Source organism: Ciona intestinalis, chromosome 7 (assembly GCF_000224145.3).
Source record: "Ciona intestinalis chromosome 7, KH, whole genome shotgun sequence".
In the NCBI taxonomy this organism is placed as follows: Eukaryota; Metazoa; Chordata; class Ascidiacea; order Phlebobranchia; family Cionidae; genus Ciona; species Ciona intestinalis.
Window position 1 is genome coordinate 3,482,308 of NC_020172.2, and position 22,121 is coordinate 3,504,428.

At 35.8% G+C, this 22,121-nt stretch overlaps 2 protein-coding genes across 14 annotated transcripts; one reads left to right on the forward strand and one right to left on the reverse strand.

Moving 5' to 3' along the window:
* Positions 1–143: 143 nt before the first annotated feature.
* LOC100186349 lies at positions 144–19,035 on the reverse strand. Of its 13 annotated transcripts, none has more exons than XM_026835177.1 (18): positions 18,291–18,444; positions 10,005–10,147; positions 9,099–9,162; positions 8,959–9,028; positions 8,618–8,700; positions 7,830–7,927; positions 7,150–7,252; positions 6,590–6,728; positions 6,096–6,192; positions 5,563–5,678; positions 5,173–5,321; positions 4,861–4,937; positions 4,317–4,519; positions 3,560–3,794; positions 2,929–3,038; positions 2,103–2,243; positions 1,508–1,681; positions 144–1,167 (listed from the first exon to the last, which is right to left on the reverse strand). In XM_026835177.1, exons 5-18 carry the CDS (start codon positions 8,674–8,676, stop codon positions 904–906), a joined length of 1,965 nt encoding a protein of 654 aa, XP_026690978.1. In that variant the 5' UTR covers positions 8,677–8,700; positions 8,959–9,028; positions 9,099–9,162; positions 10,005–10,147; positions 18,291–18,444; the 3' UTR covers positions 144–903. The 13 variants fall into 13 exon arrangements, with proteins under 13 accessions (XP_026690978.1, XP_009859129.1, XP_026690977.1 ...); XM_009860827.3 differs by lacking the exon at positions 18,291–18,444 and adding an exon at positions 12,554–12,639 and having other exon boundaries at positions 7,830–7,924; XM_026835176.1 differs by lacking the exon at positions 18,291–18,444 and adding an exon at positions 12,554–12,639.
* LOC100183976 (amino acid transporter AVT1E-like) lies at positions 11,448–21,568 on the forward strand. Its single transcript, XM_009860695.3, has 10 exons — positions 11,448–12,175; positions 12,519–12,641; positions 13,747–13,910; positions 14,394–14,490; positions 15,459–15,550; positions 15,811–15,932; positions 16,473–16,616; positions 18,969–19,175; positions 20,528–20,720; positions 21,103–21,568. Exons 1-10 carry the CDS (start codon positions 12,107–12,109, stop codon positions 21,281–21,283), a joined length of 1,392 nt encoding a protein of 463 aa, XP_009858997.1. The 5' UTR covers positions 11,448–12,106; the 3' UTR covers positions 21,284–21,568.
* Positions 21,569–22,121: the final 553 nt, after the last annotated feature.

Sequence of the window (22,121 nt, forward strand, 5' to 3'; positions counted from 1 at the left end):
TTTCTCGAATATACACATTAGCTACAATTAGACGTCGTTTAATTGCGCGGAAGACCGGGAATCATTTTTTTTGTAAAACGCCATACAGTTTTTCCATTTCTCTAAATTTACCTAACAATGAAAATATTATCTAAATTGACCTAAAATAAGCGAAAATGCATTAGCTACAGTTTACGGTCGTTTTAATTGCGCGGAAGGCCACTACAAACGTAACCAGCGACCTGTTACAACTTGTGGGCTGGAAACGGTCGAAAAACAAGCGAAAGTGGAATTGGTGACACACGTTTCCCTGCAGGAGTGCACTTCATAGCGTTTATGGGGCAGTAGTGCGGTGTGAGTGGTTTCTACCCGCATATTTTCGACTACTATGCTGTTATGCCGCTCATAATCGATGTTCTTTTAAGCTGCCGAGTTTGCGTTGACAACAGCCTGTTTACGGCAGCGTTTTCGAGCATCCAGTGCTCGCGTAATCCCCTGAAATAGCTACGTAACCAATATGCTACACTTATAGTGGACAGCATGAAAGAGCCACTTTAAGTGTAGCGTAAAGTGAAAAGGTGGCACAACTTTATAAAACGCTAAAGGTTGAAATGGACAAAATATGCGACATGCTAAAGAACCAAATAAAAAAAACGAAAAAAAAACGCTGTGAGCATTTTAAAAGCGTTTAAAAGTAACTAATATAAATCAAAAGATTGGCGAAAACAGTAACGAAATGTAAAAAAAAATTAAATTAAGGAACAAACAAAAATGTTTGTTAAAGCTGTATACACAAGTCTAAACCAAAGATAGAAATTACTTTTCGCACTGAGCGTTTGTCCCCACCCTATATTTAATAGTTCGCGTCGACAATAGCAAAATTTGTACAGCTGAAACTGTGTTTGCCGTTTTCGCTAGAAACGCTCAGGACATAAAACGAACAAGTTTATCCAAAAACTGGGGCAAATTTGCTTTGAAAAGTTTGTCAGTGCTAAGGTCGACAGGTCTGGGAAGATGAGTCATCATTTTTCGGACTCGCTCACTCGCGCCCTCTGGCGGCCAAGTGACGAACTGCAACATGACTGGCAACACTGGTTTTCCGAGACTGCTGGCCAATAACATATCTTGCTCGCAGTTTTGGCAGTGCACGTATTTCGGCGTAAGGCAGCAGACGACGACTTTGGATAGCTGTAAACCATATGGGACATTTTTAACCATATAGGCAGCGCTGTTATAGCGTTTTAGACAAACACACATTTTTCTGGTCTCCAAGAATTTGGTATTCGTTTAGCTTTAGCACTTTTCAACACTTTTATATAAAAATTTTACGACCATATCAGCCATACATAAAACAAATTAAAAAAATAATCACCTACTAAGTAACATGCATGCGGTAACTCATAAGTCGGTACAGGGTGTATGAAACAGAATACGCGTGTTGTAACCACCGTCCATTTTCGGCCACGCGAGGATAAAGCAAGTTTCATCTATTTAATATATACTTAACCAATAACACAATAATCCTAACCTTCATGTTTCTATGAATATGTGTTTGAAGATTCTCGACTTGCGCAGCGTCTGCTGTACTCTGAGATTTGTTCTGACGCATCGCCATGCGTGACGTAGACGACCGTGGCGTCATTGTGACGTCAGACCAACATGGCAAATCGTTGCTCTCAAGGAAATCAGCGATTTCTAATACCTGTAAATTAGGTTGATACAATCAAAAGACATTTGGCAGTTTTTAGATTAAGTTAATTCTACTATATGTGGTTGGAGTTTTTTTTGGGAACCTTAAGTTTAGCCTACATTTGCCCCATTTACCCCAACACCCTTAGACTGCTATACGTGCGGCTGGAACTCGCGCTTAACCACGTTTTATTAATGATAGAGTATAGGGTGGGGGAAGATGAGACACCTTTTCATTCAATTTTCTCGTCCCATTTGGTAGTAAACAAAGAACATTTAAAGAATTATAAAACCGTATCCTCACGGTTTCCTTGGACCGTTGTTTATTGTTTAAAAACGATCATGGTTTTTGGAAATTAAGCACTAAATTGTTGCAACTTACCCCACAATACTATATGGTTAGTTGTTTTATTATAAAAAAAAACATATCCCACCCTGGCTTGGACGTCCCACTGATAACTGATAAATATCTTAGGAATTACGATAGATTCGTCAACGTTCGGTTCGTTGGTCATGTTGGCAAAGCAGATGGATTTCAATGTTTGAACGCCTTCAGTCATTTGTTCCAAATATTTCTGTCAAGTTTGTAAGTAGTTAATTTGCATAGTAGGGTCGGGCAAAATGATGCATGTTTTCATTTACAGTATAGTATGAATGTATGGAACTGGCTTTATGCTGGCGTGGCACGAGTGTTCTGTTTCATACATCTCATGCTAGCTTACGAGTTACCATGTATGTAACTTTATGGGTGAATATTTTTTAAAGTTTATTTTTATTTTTATATATGGCTGATAATTTGAACAACCCATTAAGGACTATTGGGTTGGAGTAATTGCCATTCTGTGTCTTGAATGAATGAATGTAACTTACTTTATCCTCGCGTGGCCGGAAAACGACAGTCGTTACCACACGGGTTTAACACCTCGTGCCAGCTTACGAGTTACCATGTATGTTACTTTGTGGGTGATTATTTTTTTGGACTATTTTTCTGTATGGCTAATAATTTAGACAACCCATTAGTGACCACTGGGTTGGAGCAATTGCCGTTAAGTGTCTTGCCCAAAGACACATATGCCAACAATGGTAGCAGCGTCGAGCCTTGAACCCATTACCTCTGGTCTCGTACCTCGTTTAATGTACCACAAAATAACACAGCAACGAAAAATAAAACATAAAATGGCATTCTTGGTTAACAAAAAAGTTGCATATGTTATAGACAACAGTGTATTTTGCTAAGTTTAAATTGGCAAAAAGACTGACCTGTTCCAACACCACGCCAGTCAAGTTCGGTTGTGGTTTTATATGGTGTTCTAAAATACTCATGCTCTCGGAGTACAACTTTTTTTCAAAGTCTATAGCTGGAGAATCACCTAAAACGAGAAATTCGCAATAAAAACTTGATTTTCTAATAAATAAGCACGTGTAAATCTGGACCTATTAAGACTAAACTCTTTATTATTATAAACGTCATTTTTATTTTTTAACGGTATTTGCTTATTTTGTTTTTTTTACAAAAGGTAAAATCTTTCTAAAAGACGTGCTTAAGAATTTCTTGCAAATGGATGATTTTATCGGAAAGTACCGTATTCTGTACACAGTGATATAAACCAAAGAAGGTATATAACCGCTAAAGAAGGCGGGTAATGCCAGTTAGAGACAGCTAGAGATATAAGAGGGTGGGGGAAGAAGGGACACATTTTCATTCTATTTTCTCGCCCATTTCGTAGTAAACAAAGAACATTCAAAGAAATATTAAATCGTATGCTCTCAACTCCAACAGACCGTCATTAATTGTTTAAAACACGATCAGGATATTTGGATATTAAATGCTAAAGGGGTCCCACCTTCTCCCACCCTACAATATAAATTTATAATTGACATCGTTACTTACCCATCGTTGCTTTCATGGAATTCTTCAATTTATTCCAAGAGTTTGAGAATAGAAGAGTAAGAAGAGACCTGTCTCCTCCCAACCAATAAGAGAAGAGGACTTCGTGAAAGACGAATGGAGACGTGGAAGCCGCTTCAGTCATCAAGCAAATCGCATACGAACATTTAGCGAGGTTTCCACCGTTTAGTTGCAAGAATTCTTCGCGAGATTGTCCAAGTTTATCGTGCGATAAAACCTGAAATGTGGGACTCGCTTGAATAAAGTTTTGGTGCTAGTTATAATAGCTTGAAGTGTGTTAGGTAACATTGTACTGGAGAATTATCTCGCTTCAGTAATTCTGGAGTTCTTTATGATTATAAATGAAGTATGAAATTTAAATCGTTTTTTTTTTCAAATTGTTTTTTTTTTGGTAAAAAATAGTTGCTGTCGTTTTTCGGTCACGCGAGGATAATATGCACAATATAGGCAATTACTTCCTTTTAATAAAAAATAACCGTTTACAGTTATAGGCAACAGTGTCCAAGTATCCTTTTAATATAGTGGGGTGGGGGAAGATGGGACACCTTTTCGTTTAGTTTTCTCTTTTCATTTGGTAGTAAACAAAGAACATTCAATGAATTATAAAACCGTATCTTCGCGACTTCCACAGACCGTTGTTAATTGTTTAAAACACGATCAGGCTATTTGGATATTATGTTTTAAAGGTGTCCCATCTTACCCCACTCTACTATATATGATAAAATTATGATTTTTTTACCTGAAGACCTCTTCTTAACAAATCTGTTTTAATATTACTGGCCAGTCGTGCATCCTGGGGGTCGTATATGAGATATATAGAATCCCGTTTTGGACGTATGAGCCTATACCTTAGATGCCAGCTTTCAGAATACTTCTCTTCGGACTTGAGAACTAGCATTAGTTCTGATAAGATCTTCTTTCTTACGATGCGGGAATCGACTCCTAAAAATAAAAAATACAGCAATCTAATCTTTTTAACGTTTCTTTTTGTTGATAATATATGGTCTGCAAGAAAAAAGATTTTGCTAAAATTATATTTCTGCCCGTTCAAAGGACTACACTAAGCATACTACAAGAGAGCAGAGCTTTTAGAGCAGAGAACACGTATAATACGGCATCATTAAGAAAGTTATAAAATAAAAGTATATTATACATTACAAAGTTCGTGAGTCGTAAATAAAATTTGCTACCATTAGTCTCATACTCATTTTTTGTTGTTATTATTATCATACCTATATTTAGTGACACAGACGGTTCTATGGTAGAAATGAAACCATATTTACCTAAGAGCCACTGCAAGTCGCTGTCTCTAGTTGCAAGAAGCAAATACCCGTCGACTCGCTGCTCGGCAAACGAATGCCTGCAGAAAAACATGATATAGAGGGTGGAATAACACGGGACTTATTTTCTTTCTATGTTGTCGTCCCACTTGGTAGTAAACAAAAACCATTCAAACATATAACCGGCTATCGACTCTAAAAAAAACTTTTTTATTTGTTTAAAACACGATTAGAGTATTTGGATATTACATTCTAAAGGTGATCGTCTCCCACATTCTACTATATATGTATATACAAGCTCAAGTTAAAATTTACCTGTAGAACTCACGAACGTGTATTGAGTAAAGCCACTCTACAACGTCAGTGCAGTTCCAAGCGATCACACGTTTTCTTTTCCAATCTTCGTTGTACTTCGACTCGCTTTGTATTGGTGGGGGCATGTAGGGTGACTTTACTGTAGCTATCTATTAAGAAAAATGGCGTTAAGAAGATAGGACACCTTGGAATGTTCTTTATTCTGTTTTCTTATCCAATGTGGTAGTAAACAAAAACATTTTAAAAAATATAAAAGCATATCTCACGGCTCCCATAGACTGTTGTTAATTGTTTAAAACACTATCCGGATATTTGGATTTTATGTGCTAAAGGAGTTCCATCCTATCCCACAGTACGGTATGCGTGTTTTAGAAATACATAAACCATTACCTTATCCAATCTTTCAAACAGTGCGCCCACGGCGTATGATGTTTTTTCCTCGATTGACAAATGGGCGAGGTCTCCCGTTAGGTCCACCAGTACAGCGTTTACTGACAATAAGCATTCTGAAAAAAACAAGACCAAATTTACGCATATACGTTATCGAAAACCATTGATATATAGAAGGTGGGCAAGACGGGACACCCTTAGCACATAATATCTAATGGAAGTAAGGATACGGTTTTATAATACTTTGAAAGTGTTTTTGTTTACTACCAAATGGGACGGGAAAATAGAATAAAAAGGTATCCCATATTTTCTCATCCTATACTGTATATATAGTAGATTGTGATAAGATGCTCCATGCTTACATTTTTATCATCTCATTTTTTATAAACAAATTATTTAGAGAATTTTAATCAGTACCCTCACGGCTTTAAACAGCGTTTCTTTTTCTTCAAAACACGATTACGAAAATTTGGATATTATTTGCTTACCATATTCTTACCCCACAGTACTATATATTGTACATTTATATTTACCTGCAAATGTTCGAGTGAATTGTACTTGCTCCAAAATTACACAGAAAACTTGTGGTCTCTTGGATTCATCGTCGTGTGAGATTCGTTCCATTATAATCTACAACGTGTATGTGATTTTAACTTTATTGATAGACTGAATAAATGAAACTTGCTTAATCCTCCTGTGACCGGAAAACGACAGTCGTTTCAACACGGATGTTCTGTTTCACACATCTCGTGCCAGCTTACGAGTTACCACGTCTGTAAATCTATTGGTGATTTTTACTGTATGTCTGACAATTTAGACTACACTTCCTAAATGTGTTTTGCACAAATAACAACACTCTTTCAGAGGCTACGGTTATAAAATACAGTAATGTTCTAAATTTACTACCAAATCAGACCAGAAAAACGAATAAAAACATTTCATCTTACCCCATCTTCGTATAAAACATTGTATTAATTACCTAACTCACCACCAACGTGAAATTAAACGATAAAATGTTAGTATTCACCTTCCTCTCATACACAGTAATTGGACACGTCATAAAGTCCCTTGAAAATATGAAAACTATTGCCCTGCATTTGTCCGTATTCTCCAATCTCGTTGATAACCAGGACGAACTGTCAATTATTTTTTCGTCTTTGTCGAACCTGGGTTGATAGAATGTTGTTTTAAGTTATTTACTACATTTAATATTTATTAAGTGAAAAAATGTATAACAATAGGCATATACAATCTATAATTTGTTTTAGTCAGGTTAAACATTTACACTGTACACTGCTGTTAAGTGAAAAAGCGCATAGCTTAAAGCTGTACAGAATGGATAATACAAAACGTTAACTTGAAATTTAGAAATTAGATATTTTGTGTGTTTTTAAATTATCATTCCAACATAAACGGAATATTGTAGGGTATGGGGTAAGACGAGATATCTTTAGCACATAATATCCAAGTATTCGGATAATGTTTTAAACAATTAACAACGGTCTATAGGAAGATGCAGAATGAAAGATGTCCCATCATGTCCCATCTTTCCCATCCTACAATAAAAACTTAACCAAACTTGTTTACCAAATGTCTTCAGACAGGTTATTTTCTTTTACTTGTTGAACCAAATCCACAACGAATCGCTTTTCAACGAAAGTAGCATCCGAAGAGTGGGAGATATAAATACCTGTATATCAATGTAAGTTACTTTATCCTTGCGTAACTGGAAAACATCAGTCATTATAACACGGGGTGTTCTGTTTTATACACTTCGTGCCAGCTTATGAGTTACCATTTTTTTCTAGTTGACAGTTTAGACAACTGATTAGTAACTACTGGGTTGGAGCAATTGGCCTTTGAGTGTCTGTATCAAAGTCACATACGCGTCTCAAAATCACATACGCCTAAAACGGTATCGCAGAGCCATGAACCCATAACCTCTGGGTCGAAGACAGACGTGTTAACCAACTGTGCTACAGCGCCGGACTACTACACAAGCACTAATAAATTACGAATGTGGATTATAGTGGTAAAAGATGGGACACCCTTTCATTACATTGTCTTGTCCCATTTGGTGGTAAACAAAGAACATTAAAAGAATTAAACCGTAGCTTTACGACCCTTATAGACCGTTGTTAATTGTTTAAAACACGTTCAGAATATTTTGATATTGTGTGCTAAAAGTGTCCCGTCTTCCCCTACCCTACTATATATAAACAATTGGTTACTTATAGCAAAAAACACATTACAAAACCATCACTTACTCTTTTTCATTTTCTTTGGCTTTCTAGGTTTCACAGGTTGTACTTCCGGATCATCTTTATTTTTTTCTTTCCTCGATCCGACATCTTTCTTTTCGCTACTAGGAAAAAAAATGCAATATAACAAGTAAGGGGAAATCCGGGACACCTTTAGCAAATATTTAAATATAAATATAAATATCCTGACCCCGTTTTATTCAATTAACAACGGTCTATAAAAGTTGTAGGGAAACGGTTTTATAGGTTATTGAATGTTCTTTGTTTACTACCAAATGTGACGAGAAAATAGAATTTGTCCAATTTTTCCCACCCTACTATACACATTATTCCAATTGCAAATTGTAGTGAAATTTACTGACGCCAATGCTTAAACATTGTGCTGATAATCAGTAGTTCGAACATTAAGTTTGGCAATCCCCTATTAGCAATTCAAATTTAAACAAAGGCTATGATCTAAGCTGAGAGCCCTTACAGTAACCGCAGTAGTTACTTCAGAACGCTATAAGATCAAGCTATATAGACACGCTGTACAGATTTGTACGTTTAACTTTTAAGTTAGTTAAAAATTATACAATAATCACTAAATTTACCATGGGTAAAATGAGACAGATTTCGCCCACAATATCGAAATATCCTGATCGTGTTTTAAACAATTAACAACGCTACTTTAGATTCGTGATGATACGTTTGTATAATTTTTTGATTGTTCTTTGTTTACTACCAAATGTGACGAGAAAATAGAATGAAAAGGTGCCCATCTTCCCCACCCTGCTAGATATTTTCCAAATTACCGTTTCGTTTTTCCTTTTTTGTGTTTCGTAACTTTCGCTTTTTCTTCTTTATCAGACATTTTATTTTAAAAACAAACGAAGTCCTAAAAATAAACAAAGCACAACTGTGTTTTACGAGAACAACAAAAATAAGCAAATTCCTAAGTTACATTTGTATTTTATAACAAAAACAAGCATACTCCTACAAATAAATAAATAAAGAACATCCGCATTTTAAAAGAACAGCCAAAACATGCAACACGTAACCTAGGCCTCAAGACCCAAACTCTATATATATAGCGTGACAACAACTCCAGCACCTTCTGTAATAAAGCAACATAAGAAACTACCATACATGATACCGTTTCGAAAGGGTGGTCTTTGATATCGAATACCACGCGTTCTGTATGGCGACAGGGCGCCAACAAAAGACTGAAATTAAAACAATGTGTAACGCTAGCTTAACGTAAACAGGCAAAGGTCTTGATATGATACGGCTTACCATCTTTTTTCGCTGTTTCGGAAACAGAACATGGGTACGTACAGGCATTTCTTATATATTCGTGCTATAGAAAGAAATTATACACGAATCATAATATTATCATTGCTGTCTCATACATCGTCTACATATAGTTGGGTGGGGAAAGATGGGAAACCTTTTTATTCTATTTTCTTATCAAATTTGGTAAAAACATTTTAAAAATTATAAAACCGTGTCTTTGAGACTCTGATAGACCGTTGTTAATTTTTTAAAACACGATCAGGATATTTGGATATAATGTGTTAAAGGTGACCCGTCTCCCCCCGACTCTACACGTAATTATAACAAGAACTATGTTGATGTAAAACAATTGATCTGATTTAAACAGTGTTTTACAATGTAAACATTATTTTTAAAGGCAATATTGAATTAAAAATATGTTTTTAATGTTATATTTTTCTGGAGTTGTAAAAGTTTGTAAAAAATATGATTTGGAAAGCTCTTTAATGCTTTTTAAATGTAGCTAAATGCAGCATTCTTAAAAAAGCACCAAAATGCTAGTCCAAGGATATTACGATTACCGTTAGGGAGCATACGTGAGCTAATAAAAGGATTGGTTTTAATTTGTTTCCGTGAGCCAGTATTAAACTTATAATAGATGCATGGGGCAGTTTAGAAAAAACAGCAATACGCCCATGTTATAGCTAGTTACACAAAACAGCTGGTCTTTAACCGTTAAGACCTCATGCATATGAAAAGACAAATTAGTGACAGCAATTTAAAGCCACAGTACGCCTACATACTATAGCTGGAACAACCACATTTTCAAAGAAAGCAGCTAAAGCTGGGCCTTAACCATTAAAACCTTATGCATATGAAAATTGGGTGACTGTTATTTAAGACATTCGGTTCAAATTACATTTGTACCTTTCTTTAATTGAGTTTTGGTCACTGGTTCCTAGTAATGAATGTATAAGGCATCTGTGTTTCGTCTTGACATGCACATTCGTCCACAGTATTAGTAAGCAGACACTACTTCAAAGGAATGCGACAGCGGTGGCTTGTGGATGCTAAAGGGAATCAGCGTTTGGAAATGGGATTGGAAATCACGTCAGTAAATATTGAGTACAAAGATATTAAACTGTACAGTGGGGAAATATCGATAAAAATTAGACGAGAAAATAGATTTGTTTGATACCAAATTAGACGAGAAAATTTCAGAACATTTCAAAATTAAAATTAGAAAATACAATTTTTAAAGAAAACGTTATATCGGAAACTGCACTAAACCGCAGTAGTAACCGTAAAACGCCTTGTCTAGAGTATATACAATAGTGCCTATAACGTACGGTGTACATACAATAACTATGTGTACGGTTAACAGTTGTAACATAGTGACCACTTTTCAATAAAGGCACGCGATAAACTTTTGTTCCCGTATTGTTACAAAACATAACTCGAACAAAGACATTTTTACGACCAACTAACAATAGAAACGCAAAGGAAATAAATTGTGTATAATTTGAACCTTGTAACCACACATGCGGTCAGTTTAATTACTTTTAAAATCACTATATTGCCGATAACGACGCTACTATGCATACAATGTTTTAACAGAGCCATATATACGAGCTAAAAATAGATGGCAAACATTTGATTTATAAGACAAACATTCTTAAACTTTCAAAAATTAAGGTTTATTCTGTTACTTCTGCTACCAGGCGTAATGTAAATAATTTTTCCATGGCTTTTCTTGTATATGAAAAAATGTAGTGTATTTTTAGTCTGCTAAGAAAGAAACTTTGGAAAGAAACTGCTGAGAAAGCTGCTGAGAAAGAAACTTTGGAAATGCACTACGTTTTTCATACCAGATGAGCCGTTGAAAGATTAGTTAGGGTTTAGTTTCAAACCGATATTATAAGGTTCATGCGTGTGCCAACACCAAACAACAAACAGAATAAAAATGTACGTAATCCTATTTAAAACACATTCCTTCAAGCGCGTCAAGCGTGTATTAAAACCTTATGTTTTGCCCGGCTTATTTAAAAGGCACTATAAGATCATTCAAGGGCGACAGACTAAGTTGAGTTAAGTCAGTTTGTTTGCCATGCTAGTGGTTTCTGCTGCCTTATCGGTAACTGTAAACCTGGGCGATCAAGTGCCAGTCTGTTTCAGGTCCCATGAGCCTCTAAAATGCTACGCTCGCAGCGGAAGCAGAGCGGAAGCAATCAAGATTATGACGACTGGAAAATGTGTAACCGATTGCTAGCTGTATTCGTTCATTCATAGGAAACCTGCCATAAAGAAAAGGCATGCCGAATTTGTACAGCCATTTGAGCAGGGAATTTTCTTAGTTGGTTAAAATTAGTAGGGAAGTATGAGAAAGTTTTAGTTGATTAAAATGAGTTTCTGTGTGTAGTAAAAATGGAAAACTGCCATAAGGAAAACGCATGGCGAAATTATTACAGCAGCTGTTTGGTATAAGTTTGACAAGTTTCTTAGTTCATTAAAATTCGATTGATTCTCTGTATAGTAGAGTTATTCTAAAGTGCAATATGATACCAAAGTCCAAAGCGCTTGTTTGACTCGCTTGTGTACAGAAGCGATGCGGCTTCAGAAAGCCTTTGCTACGTTTAACCAAACTTTTGGGTTAGTTTGCGCAGCGCATTTCAGCAACCTTGCAGTATTGCTGTAGCTAAATTCCGCTAACTCAAACGTGGGTGTGTGCGCGATCAGATAGCGAAGTCGCTGAAGTGGAAAGAGGCGTGTTTTGATGCCGGTACAAAAGTTAGGGTATTGAATTTAAGGGAATAGATAGTAGGCTATTGTTATATGTATAATACCCAAGTCATGTCATCTGTGACCTTTTACAAATTGACCAGGGGTAAGAGGGTAGGGCTATTGAAAAGAACTGTACAGCTACCTCAGGATAATTGTCAGGATATACAGAATTCGAAACCTCGGAAGCGTCAAGTGCAATATTGCGCCAAAACTAAACCGTTGAAGAAATTGCATACAAGGACGTAAAAATGGACCACAAGACACCAGAAGCGGTTGAATTAATGGGAAACACAAATGGGAGTTATGACAATGAGAAGGTAGGATATATAGGCTTGTGTAAATTGATGCGCGCGACAGCTGTCTCGTGTATTTCTACAAGAACCACAGCGCATGAAATTATATATAGAGTTGGCTACTAAGGGTAAGATGGGACGCCTTTAGCACATAATATTCAAGTATCCTGATCGTGTTTTAAACAATTAACAACGGTGTATGGGAACCATGAGGTACAGTATCGTAATACCTTTAAGGGTGTTTGTTTAATACGAAATAAGACGAGAAAATAGAATGAATAGGTGTCCCATCTTAACCAATCATTTTTAAATTCGAAGAAAAAATGTTTTTTAACACTTTTTAAAAATATTTTTTTTGCATTTTTAGGAGGAAAAACATGCACCTCCAGTTTCCGGACTCACAGTGATCACCGCTGTCCTCTTTATCACAGGAGAAATGACTGGAAGCGGAGTACTCGCTCTTCCAAAAGCAGTAAAGGATGCAGGCTGGGTAAGACTTTATATATGGTGGAGTGGGGAAAGATGAGACATCTTTAGCTGGGAGAAGATGGGACATTTAACAACGTTTTAAAAGCGCAGTAAAAATAATTTTATAACTCTTCGTGTTTTAGACAATCAACAACGGTCTATATGGCAGTCGTAAGAATACGATTTTTATAATTCTTTGAATCTCTTTGTTTACTACCAAATGGGAAGTGAAAATGGAAAAAAAAGGTGTCCTATCTTACCCCACCCTACTATATTTTCTACGTGGGTGAGAGGTCCTGCAGTGTGACACGCCATGGGAAATGAGATTTCAACCAAAGTTTTTACCATAACATTCTGGTTCTGCAACCACCTAGTGACTACTAGGTTGAAGAAATATCCATTTAAAAAATGAAAAAAAAACAAAAAAAATATTTACTTACAAAATAACACACAAGGTAGCTCAAAAGCTGACACGAGGTGTATGAAACAGAACACCCGTGTTATAACGACTGTCGTTTTCCGGCCACGCGAGGATAAAGCAAGTTACATTCATTCATACATTACATTCATTTAGGCCAGAGGTGCCAAAAACTGTCCTAAACCTCTTCCAAAATGTCAAGTAGTAATGTATAGTAGGGTGGGGGAATATGGGACACCTTATCAATCTATTTTCTCGTCACGTTTGGTAGTAAACAAAGAAAATTCAAATAATTGTAAAACCGTATCCTTACGACTCCCATGGACCGTTGTTAATTGTTTAAAACACGATCAGGATATTTAGATATTCTGTGCTAAAGGTGTCCCGTCTTTCCCCACTATACTATATAAACCTTAGCAAACATTTGAACTGTTTTTTTTGCGGTTGTTTTTTATGGCGTAGTTAAATGTAAAATACATATTTAACCTAACGACTGTCAGTTACTACAGCTAGAAATACAATAACATTGTTTGCATGCATTGAACTTAATACAATTTTTAATGATTTTTCACTTACAGTATTTTTTTTATTATTTTTAATGATTTTTTTTCATTTTTATTATTTTTTTCTTTTAACATTTTTTAAAGTTTTTTTTTTTATTTTTTATGATTTTTTTTTCACTTTGAATGATTTTTTACATTTTTTTCAGGTTGGGATTTTCCTTATATTTATGTGCGCTGGAATATCCTCGTTCACTGGGACCGTGTTAGGACGGTGTTGGACTTTACTAAGAGAGAATAAACCGGAATTAAGAGGGCACTGTGCGGATCCATATCCTACTATAGGATTCAACACGTTTGGAAAACCCGGAAAGTAAAAAAACTGTTTTTTTTTGTTTCTTTTATTTGCGTAAAAGTGTATAGTACTTAGAAGTAAAATGGATACCGTTAGCACAAAATATCCATGTTTTCTATTCGGGTTTTCACCAATTATCAATCAGTCGTAAGAATACTATTATTCTGTTTATATAGTAGGGTGGGGGAAGGTGGGACACTTTTTGGCTGTATTTACTCGTCCCATTTAGTAGTAAACAAAAAACATTCAAAGAATTATAAAACCGTATGCTAACGACTCCCATGGACCGGTGTTAACTGTTTAAAACACGATCAGGATATTTGATTATTTTGTGTTAAAGGTGTCCCATCTTCCCCCACCTTACTGTATATTCTGAATTTACCACCAAATAGAAGGATAAAAGAGAATAAAAATATACATTATTTTACCCCCAAAACAAAGAAAATTGAACGTATTTTACAGCGAATTGTTGCAAAATATAATAAGTTTGATTTTTTGCAGAATTATCGTCAATATATCGGTGTACTTCACTCTGTATGGTGTATGTGTTGTACTGCTACTGATAGCGTCAGGAAACGTTCAGAGCTTATTATCACAGGTAAGGCAGATAACATTACGTTAGGTATTCGTTTCACTGACCATAATATATAGTACGGTGGGGGGAGATGGGATAACCTTTTGATTCTATTTACTCATCCCATTTTGTAGTAAAAAAAGAACATTCAAAAAATTATAAAACTGTAGCCTCAGAACTCCCATAGACCGTTGTTAATTGTTAAAACACGATCAGGATATTTAGACATTATAGTCCAAAGGTGTCCCGTCTTCCCCCATCCTACTATATTGCATCTTCTAAGCAACAAGAAGTTCCGCGAATCTGAACCTGAACTGGTTCTGATAGAGAAGTCGACTCCCATAAACCGTTGTTAATTATTTAAAACACGGTTAGGATATTTAAATATTATGTGATAATGAGTCCCGTCTTTTATATTTCACAGTATTCTATCTATACGCGTTTCCCCTTAATATTGAAACTGTGCCCAGAAGTTCACTATTGTTTCATAGCGTTTAAGTTGTTTGCCAAGTAAAACCAAGTTCAAATTTAATAGCTTGCCCGCGAAACTGTTTGCTGGATGAAATTTTAATAAAGTTTAAACCAGCCATTGGTAAAATGCTAGCCCACAGACGCTGTTAGCCAAATAGAATCACAAGTTAATAAAAAGTACGGCGCCGTGCCCCATGTAAGCGCGACTACATATAACCCAAAGTAATGGGTTCAAGGCTTGTCGCTGCTACCATTGTAAGCGTATGTGTCCTTGGGCAAGACAATTAACGGCAATGGCTCCAACTCCGTGGTCACTAATTGGTTGTATAAAATATCACAAAAATGAAAAAAATTCAAAAGTTCCCCACAAAGTAACATATCCGTACATAATTTGGAAGCTGGCACTAGGTGAAACAAAACACCCATGTTATAACGACTGTCGTTTTGGGGCACGCGAGGATAAAGCTTTGGTTTTTCTTAAAAATACAAAACAAAAAATACATACAAACATTTGTTTTTAGGTGAACGTCGACATGTCACTCTGCTACTGGGTAATGATCATTGGAGGTGCTCTTGCTCCATTTTGTTGGCTCAAAAGCCCGAAAGACTTCTGGTAAGTAATTCGCTTTGAAAATAACTTAACGTGTGGTTTTTTTCACGCGGAACTAAGTAACTTAACGTGTTCGTTTTTTTCACACGTTTTTTAGGAGTATTTTAGAAGCTGTTTCGTGTTTTGCGACTTTAGTGGTACCTTCAGATCACACTTGAGTTATTCGGATATTATGTGCTATAAGTGTCCCATCTTACCCCGAAGTATTATTATAAAACATTTGTTTTTTTTATATTATAAACATCAAACATTTTAACACACAGGCCTATAGCATTGGGGGCTACTGTGACCACAGTTATAGCTTGTATATTAATCTTCATACAAGCGATGATGGATGTAGAGAAGGCGCATAACGCTACAGTTGCACACATTGAACAGGGAGAAGGTATATGTAACATTTTTTCTATAGCCTTTATGGTCTATCTATATTGTCAGCCTTATATTACTGTAGGGTTGGGGAAGATGGGACAACTTTTTATTCTATTTTCTCGTCTCATTTGGTAGAAAACAAAGAAAATTTCAAGAATTATAAAACTGTATCTTCACGACTCCCGTAGGCCGTTGGTAATTGTTTAATACACGTTTAGGATATTCGGATGTTATGTGCTAAAGTTGTCCCGTCTTCCTCTACTCTACTAAACAAAGTTACATACTTGGTAAGTCGAACACACGAGGTGCATGAAACAAAACACCCGTGTTGTAACAACTGTCATCCACTGCTCCGACACGCGAGGAAAATGAGTTGCACATGCAATAACTCATCTATTCATGTATCCTTATATAATGCGCAAAACATGCATACATACATTTATAGATACATAAATACACCCTAACCTACATACGTTACAGTTTTTTTAAAAAAACATTTATCTACGCTGCTAAAGGCATTTTATCATAAATACGCCATAACTGTTAATTTTTACAGTTTTTGAACGTGGATTCGAAACCTTTTTCTTGGCCTTTGGAATGATTCTGTTTTGTTTTGGAGGGATGGCTGCTTTTCCAACTATTCAAGCGGACATGCGAGAACCATCGCGATTCCCGAAAGCAGTTATAGTTGCAATGGCATGTAAGTATGGTAGTCGAATACGATTTTTTTCCACTCTTTACGTTTTTTTTCTCATTTTTACCACTTTTTCGAACGTTTTTTAATATTTTTTTTAACGCTTCATGTCCTTTTCTACGTTTCTCTACCCTGTTCAAACATTTTAAACCTTTTTTTCGATGTTTTTTTATTATTTTTCATTTTTTTATAAGGTGCGTCAACAAATTTACACACATCGCCAGTCTTATAGTCCACAACAATAAAAAGCAGCGCAATATACGCCAAATGCATCTACATATAACGAATGAACACACTATACGTTCATTCATGTCTTGGTTAAAAGTTGAGTCAACTTTTTAAAATCACGTAGGCAAATACATTAACATAAACGTAGCGCTTATAAAAGGAACATATATCAATTCTTTGAATATTATTTGTTTGCTACCAAATGGGTCGAGAAAACTAAATGAAATATGTGTCCCATTTTCCCCATCCTACTATATATATATAGTTGTATAAAACCGATTTTTCGAATCAGTTTTAACACAATCGAGACAGCCCATACGTAAGATAAGACATTGTTTTCAAACGCTTCGGTTATATAGTAGGGTGGGGGAAGATGGGACACCTTTTCGTTTAGTTTTACTCTTTTTATTTGGTAGTAAACAAAGAACATTCAATGAATTATAAAACCCTATCTTCACGACTTCCACAGACTATTGTTAATTGTTTAAAACACGATCAGGCTATTTGGGTATTATGTGCGTTAAAGGTGTCCCATCTTACCCTACTCTACTATGCAGCTTAAGAAATAGGAATGCCTATAACGACGGCCTGCAAGAGCAAGATACTCCTAACTGGTAAACAACCTTTACGGTTGTAAATCGGCCATCGTAACATTTGACCAAAACGTTTACTTATCGATAATTATTAACAAAGGTCATTGAACTAATTCGGAAGGTTTTGAAATATAACTATATGTAGCATATACCCGTGGCGGCTGTGTATACACTGTTTGCTTAGGCGTACACGCCCATATTCAGCAAGGACATTTGAGACTAATTTCCAATACCTACATTTTAATACACTAAAGTATGATAAAGTAGGGTGAGGGTAAGATGGGACATCTTTTCATCCTATTTTTCGTCTATTTGTTATAGTAAATAAAGAACATTTAAAGAATTATGAAACCGTATTCCCACGGGTCCCTTAGACCACGATCAGGATATTTGGATATTATGTGCTAATGATGTCCCCTCCCCCACCCTACTATATGTTAACACACTAAAACTAACATAATGTGTAAATACGCGTGCTGATAACGTTATTGTAGCCCCTAACAAACGCAATAATTTACACACAAAAAAAAAAACGGAAGAATAAATACACAATATTGATAAAGACAAAACCATGTTTAAAACCGTATATCTTAACAATAAAATACAACATTCAAATGCATCAATGTAAAACCTAACAAAACAACAACTTACACGCAAAAAAAGAAAATAGCAGAAATACTGAAGACAAAACCGTACATCCATACATTAAAACACAGCGTTTAAATACAGGTACAATAAAGCATCTTGTATAAGTTAATTAATACAAAAACTCTACGATTAAAAAAATAGCTATAGCCCTTGTAATATAACTGTAAAATTACCACAGAGTAAACATTTGATTGAGTGTTAGTTTACGTACCTTTAGTAGAAGTTATTTTCCTTTTTCTTTTTTTGGGCACATTTTGTTACTATGTTAAATAGTAGGCTGGGGCAAGATGGTCCATGTTTTCATTCTTTTTTTCTCGTCCCATTTGGTAGTAAACAAAGAATTTTTATTAAATTGTATAAATGTATTCTTATGACCTGAAAAGAGCTTTGTTAATTGTAAAAAAAACATTAAATCAATTTGTAATTTACCTGGCAATACTATATATTATAGGGTGGGGAGATGGGACACCTTTGCAATCTACTTTCTCGTCCCTTTAGGTAGTAAACTTTTTAGGTGTAGCGACCACGCTTATTTTCTTCCAACTAAATGTAAATATGTTTTTAACTGTAAGCGTGTTTTAACAACTGTTGTTTTGTCGCTATATCCTGTCTTTTCGTTTAAAACATTTCTAAATCTTCGCTACTGTAATCGAAGAGACAAATAAAAGTTATTATTATATTATTATTATTAAACAAAGAACATTCAAAAAATTATGAAACCGTATCCTCACGACTCCCATATACAGTTTTAAATTGTTTAAAACACGATCAAGATTTTTGGATATTATGTGGTAAAGGTGTCGTATCTTTCCTACAGTACTATGCTATACAACACAAAAGCATTGTTTATGCAGCAAAAAGCCAAAGTAAATTTATACCTTTCTTACAGCTATCCTATGCATGTACATTCCCGTGGGTGCTGCTGGATTTGCTGTGTACGGAGACCTGGTAGCGGACAATATATTTGACTCTCTAACCCAAGGCCCCATGAAGTCGGTTGCTACCGTGCTAATCACCATGCATCTTGTTTTTGCTTACGTCATCATTCAGAACCCGCTAAGTCAGGTTTTCGAAATGCCCCTGAATTTGCCTGACGGTAAGCATGTAATGTATAGTAGTGTAGGGTAAGTTGGGACACCTTTTCATTCTATTTTCCCGTCCCATTTTGGTAGTAAACAAAAATTTTAAAAGAGTTCTAAAACTGTTTTCTCACGTCGCCCTAGAACGTTGTTAATTGTTTAAAACATGATCAAGATATTTGGATATAATGTGCTAAAGGTCTCCCATTTTTCAAACCCTGATATATATATAGCACTGTGGGGTAAGATGGATACCGTTAGCACATAATATCCCATATTTCCTAATCATGTTTTAACGATTAAAAGCATTCTAAACTCGTAAAGATATGGTTATAAAGTTCTGTTATTTTTGTAACTATTCTTTGTTAACTACAAAATGAGAAGAGGAAAAAGAATGTATATCATCTTACTCCAATTTACTATACGGTAACACACAACTGACTCCATATAAAAATACTCTGTTTTAAATAAACACAACACATACTAACTAACTAACTAACCATACCATGGACTTTACTTGCATAGCCCAAAGCCTTTACAAACTGTAGACCAAAGTGGCAAAAACCTCCAAGCAATCTGCTAAAAACGTCCGGCGCCGCTAAATAATTGGCGCGAGCTAAACTGATTGCAAGTGCGAAGCATATACTGTGCTTCCAGGGTTGCAGAAAATGTTTTAACTATTTGGGTAATTAATATACATATTTACCTGTATTTATGGTCTTTGGAACATAAAACATATTCATCATTTTATAATTAAGTATTTGGATTTTAAAGAAACATCTTTAGCAAATAATATCCAAATATCTTGATCGTATTTTAAACAATTAACAACGGTCTATGGGAGTCGTGAGGATACGGTTTATTAACTTTTTTTTAATTTTCTTTGTATACTGCCGAATAGGAAAAGAAAATAAAATGAAAAAGTGTCCAATCTTTCCCCACCTCACTATATTACAGTATACGAATAAGTTGCATACGCGGATTTGGTTATAAAGCCGGCTAAACCAAACAATAGTTGTTTTTTACCAGTAATGTGTATATTTGTATTTAAAGCGCTCATAAAGTAAGGACCGTTATAATTACCCCGAATTAAACACGATCGTATCTTGAACCTATTAAAAATAGTGTATACACTTCTACCGTTTTAGATGCATAAGCACAATTTTCTGGTCAACGTTTTGGTTCAAAATCTTAAACTAACTTCTGTCTTATTAAAAAACTGTCAAAAGTTGAAACAAAACGTCTAAAAATGGTTGTCACAAAAATGTTTAAAAAAATGTTGAAACGAAACGTCAAAAAAGTAGACACTTTATAGTGTCAGTATAAAGGCTATTATACTTATATGAAAATTTTACGGTTTTTATTTCAGAGTTCGGCTTAAAACGAGTGCTTGTCCGAACGTCAATCACTGTCGTCGTCATTTTCACTGCGGAAAGTTGTCCAAGGTTTGGCCACATACTGGCGCTAGTGGGCGGGAGCGCCGTGACACTCAACACGTTCGTTTTCCCTTCGATTTTCTTCTGGAAAATTACTCGAATGCATGGAAAGGAATGGGAGGGAGCGTAAGTTGAAAATTTCTCAAAATAATCGACTGGTAACGCCAGAGCTTTGAATTAAATTAAACCCACCGATTTATTGATAAATTTCAAAGCCAATGGCAGGCGCCGCAAATAATCAAATAGAATTGCGGACCAATGCCGTTTTAATCTCCAGTAATCCTCAATCGGCGCCAAACGAAGTCATTTAAGCCACAGATAGTCAATTGAAGAGCTATTTCCTGCTTCGATTTTATTCTCCGCGGCTTTTTTAAATTTACTCCGGCATTTCAGCCGAGTTATCGACCGCAAAAGATTCAACCGTCGCCTGGTATAAATGTTTAATTAGATTTTCTCGCCAAAACTGGTTCAAGCAAGCACCCTCTCATATAGAGTTTCTTTATTCCAGGACGATGCCGAAATGGGAAATCCCCCTACACGTCATCATCATCACAATAGGCGTGATCGGCGGAGTGTCTGCAACTTATTCTGCAATTAGAGGCATTACAGACCCTACAGCGTTCGTGCCGCCATGCTATGTGAACATAACCGCTGCATCAGCAATGGGCGGCGGCGGCGGCAGTCACTAACTTTTAAAGCAAAAAAAATAACAAAAAAGAGGTGAAAACTTTGAGGTCATTCGTTCCGGTGTCCGCGGTTCCTGATCAAAATAATTCCAACCCGAACGCTACCTTTTTAATTCTGCTTATAATTGTGTTCCCGTGTTCGTACTCTCAATTCTACCAGTGATCCACTGTATTCGGTTGTCGGTGTCTTCTATTTAAATTAGGCGCCGTTGTTTCCCACAGCCCTTGAGTGCTGTACTGCTGTCGAAAGCTAAATAAAATGCAATCGGTCTTTTAGTATAAAAGAAGCCAGCACCGTTGTGATTGTTTAAACTTATGCTCAGCGAAAAGCAGCAAAAACCAAATGCGCTTCGCAGCGACTTGGATTTTAATAGTTTTTTTTTTAAGGAGTGTTTACTTTGCGATAAATAAGCTGCAAATTATAAAGGGCGAAAAAAATAAGTTTTCTATCATTTAGAAGCAATAGGCGTATGAATATTTTATTGCAGAGAGATCCAAGTCCAGTAAAAATTAATTTAACCGCACAAAAGTAACCATATGGAAGTCTAATGCAAAAAAGGCCTATGAAACATGAATGCAAAATAACAACTGTTACTACAGCATGTTTTGAACGTATAGTATAGGGTTGGGGAAAATGGGACAACTTTAGCTCATAATATTCAAATTTCCTGATCATGTTTTAAACAATTAACAGCGGTCGATATGAAGTCGTGAGGATATGGTTTTATAATTCTTTGAAAGTCATTTATTTACTGCCAAACAGGAAGAGATAGTAAAACGAAAAGGTGGCCCATCTTCGCTCAGCTTACTATATAACAGAGTACGCTCCTGTATTTACAGT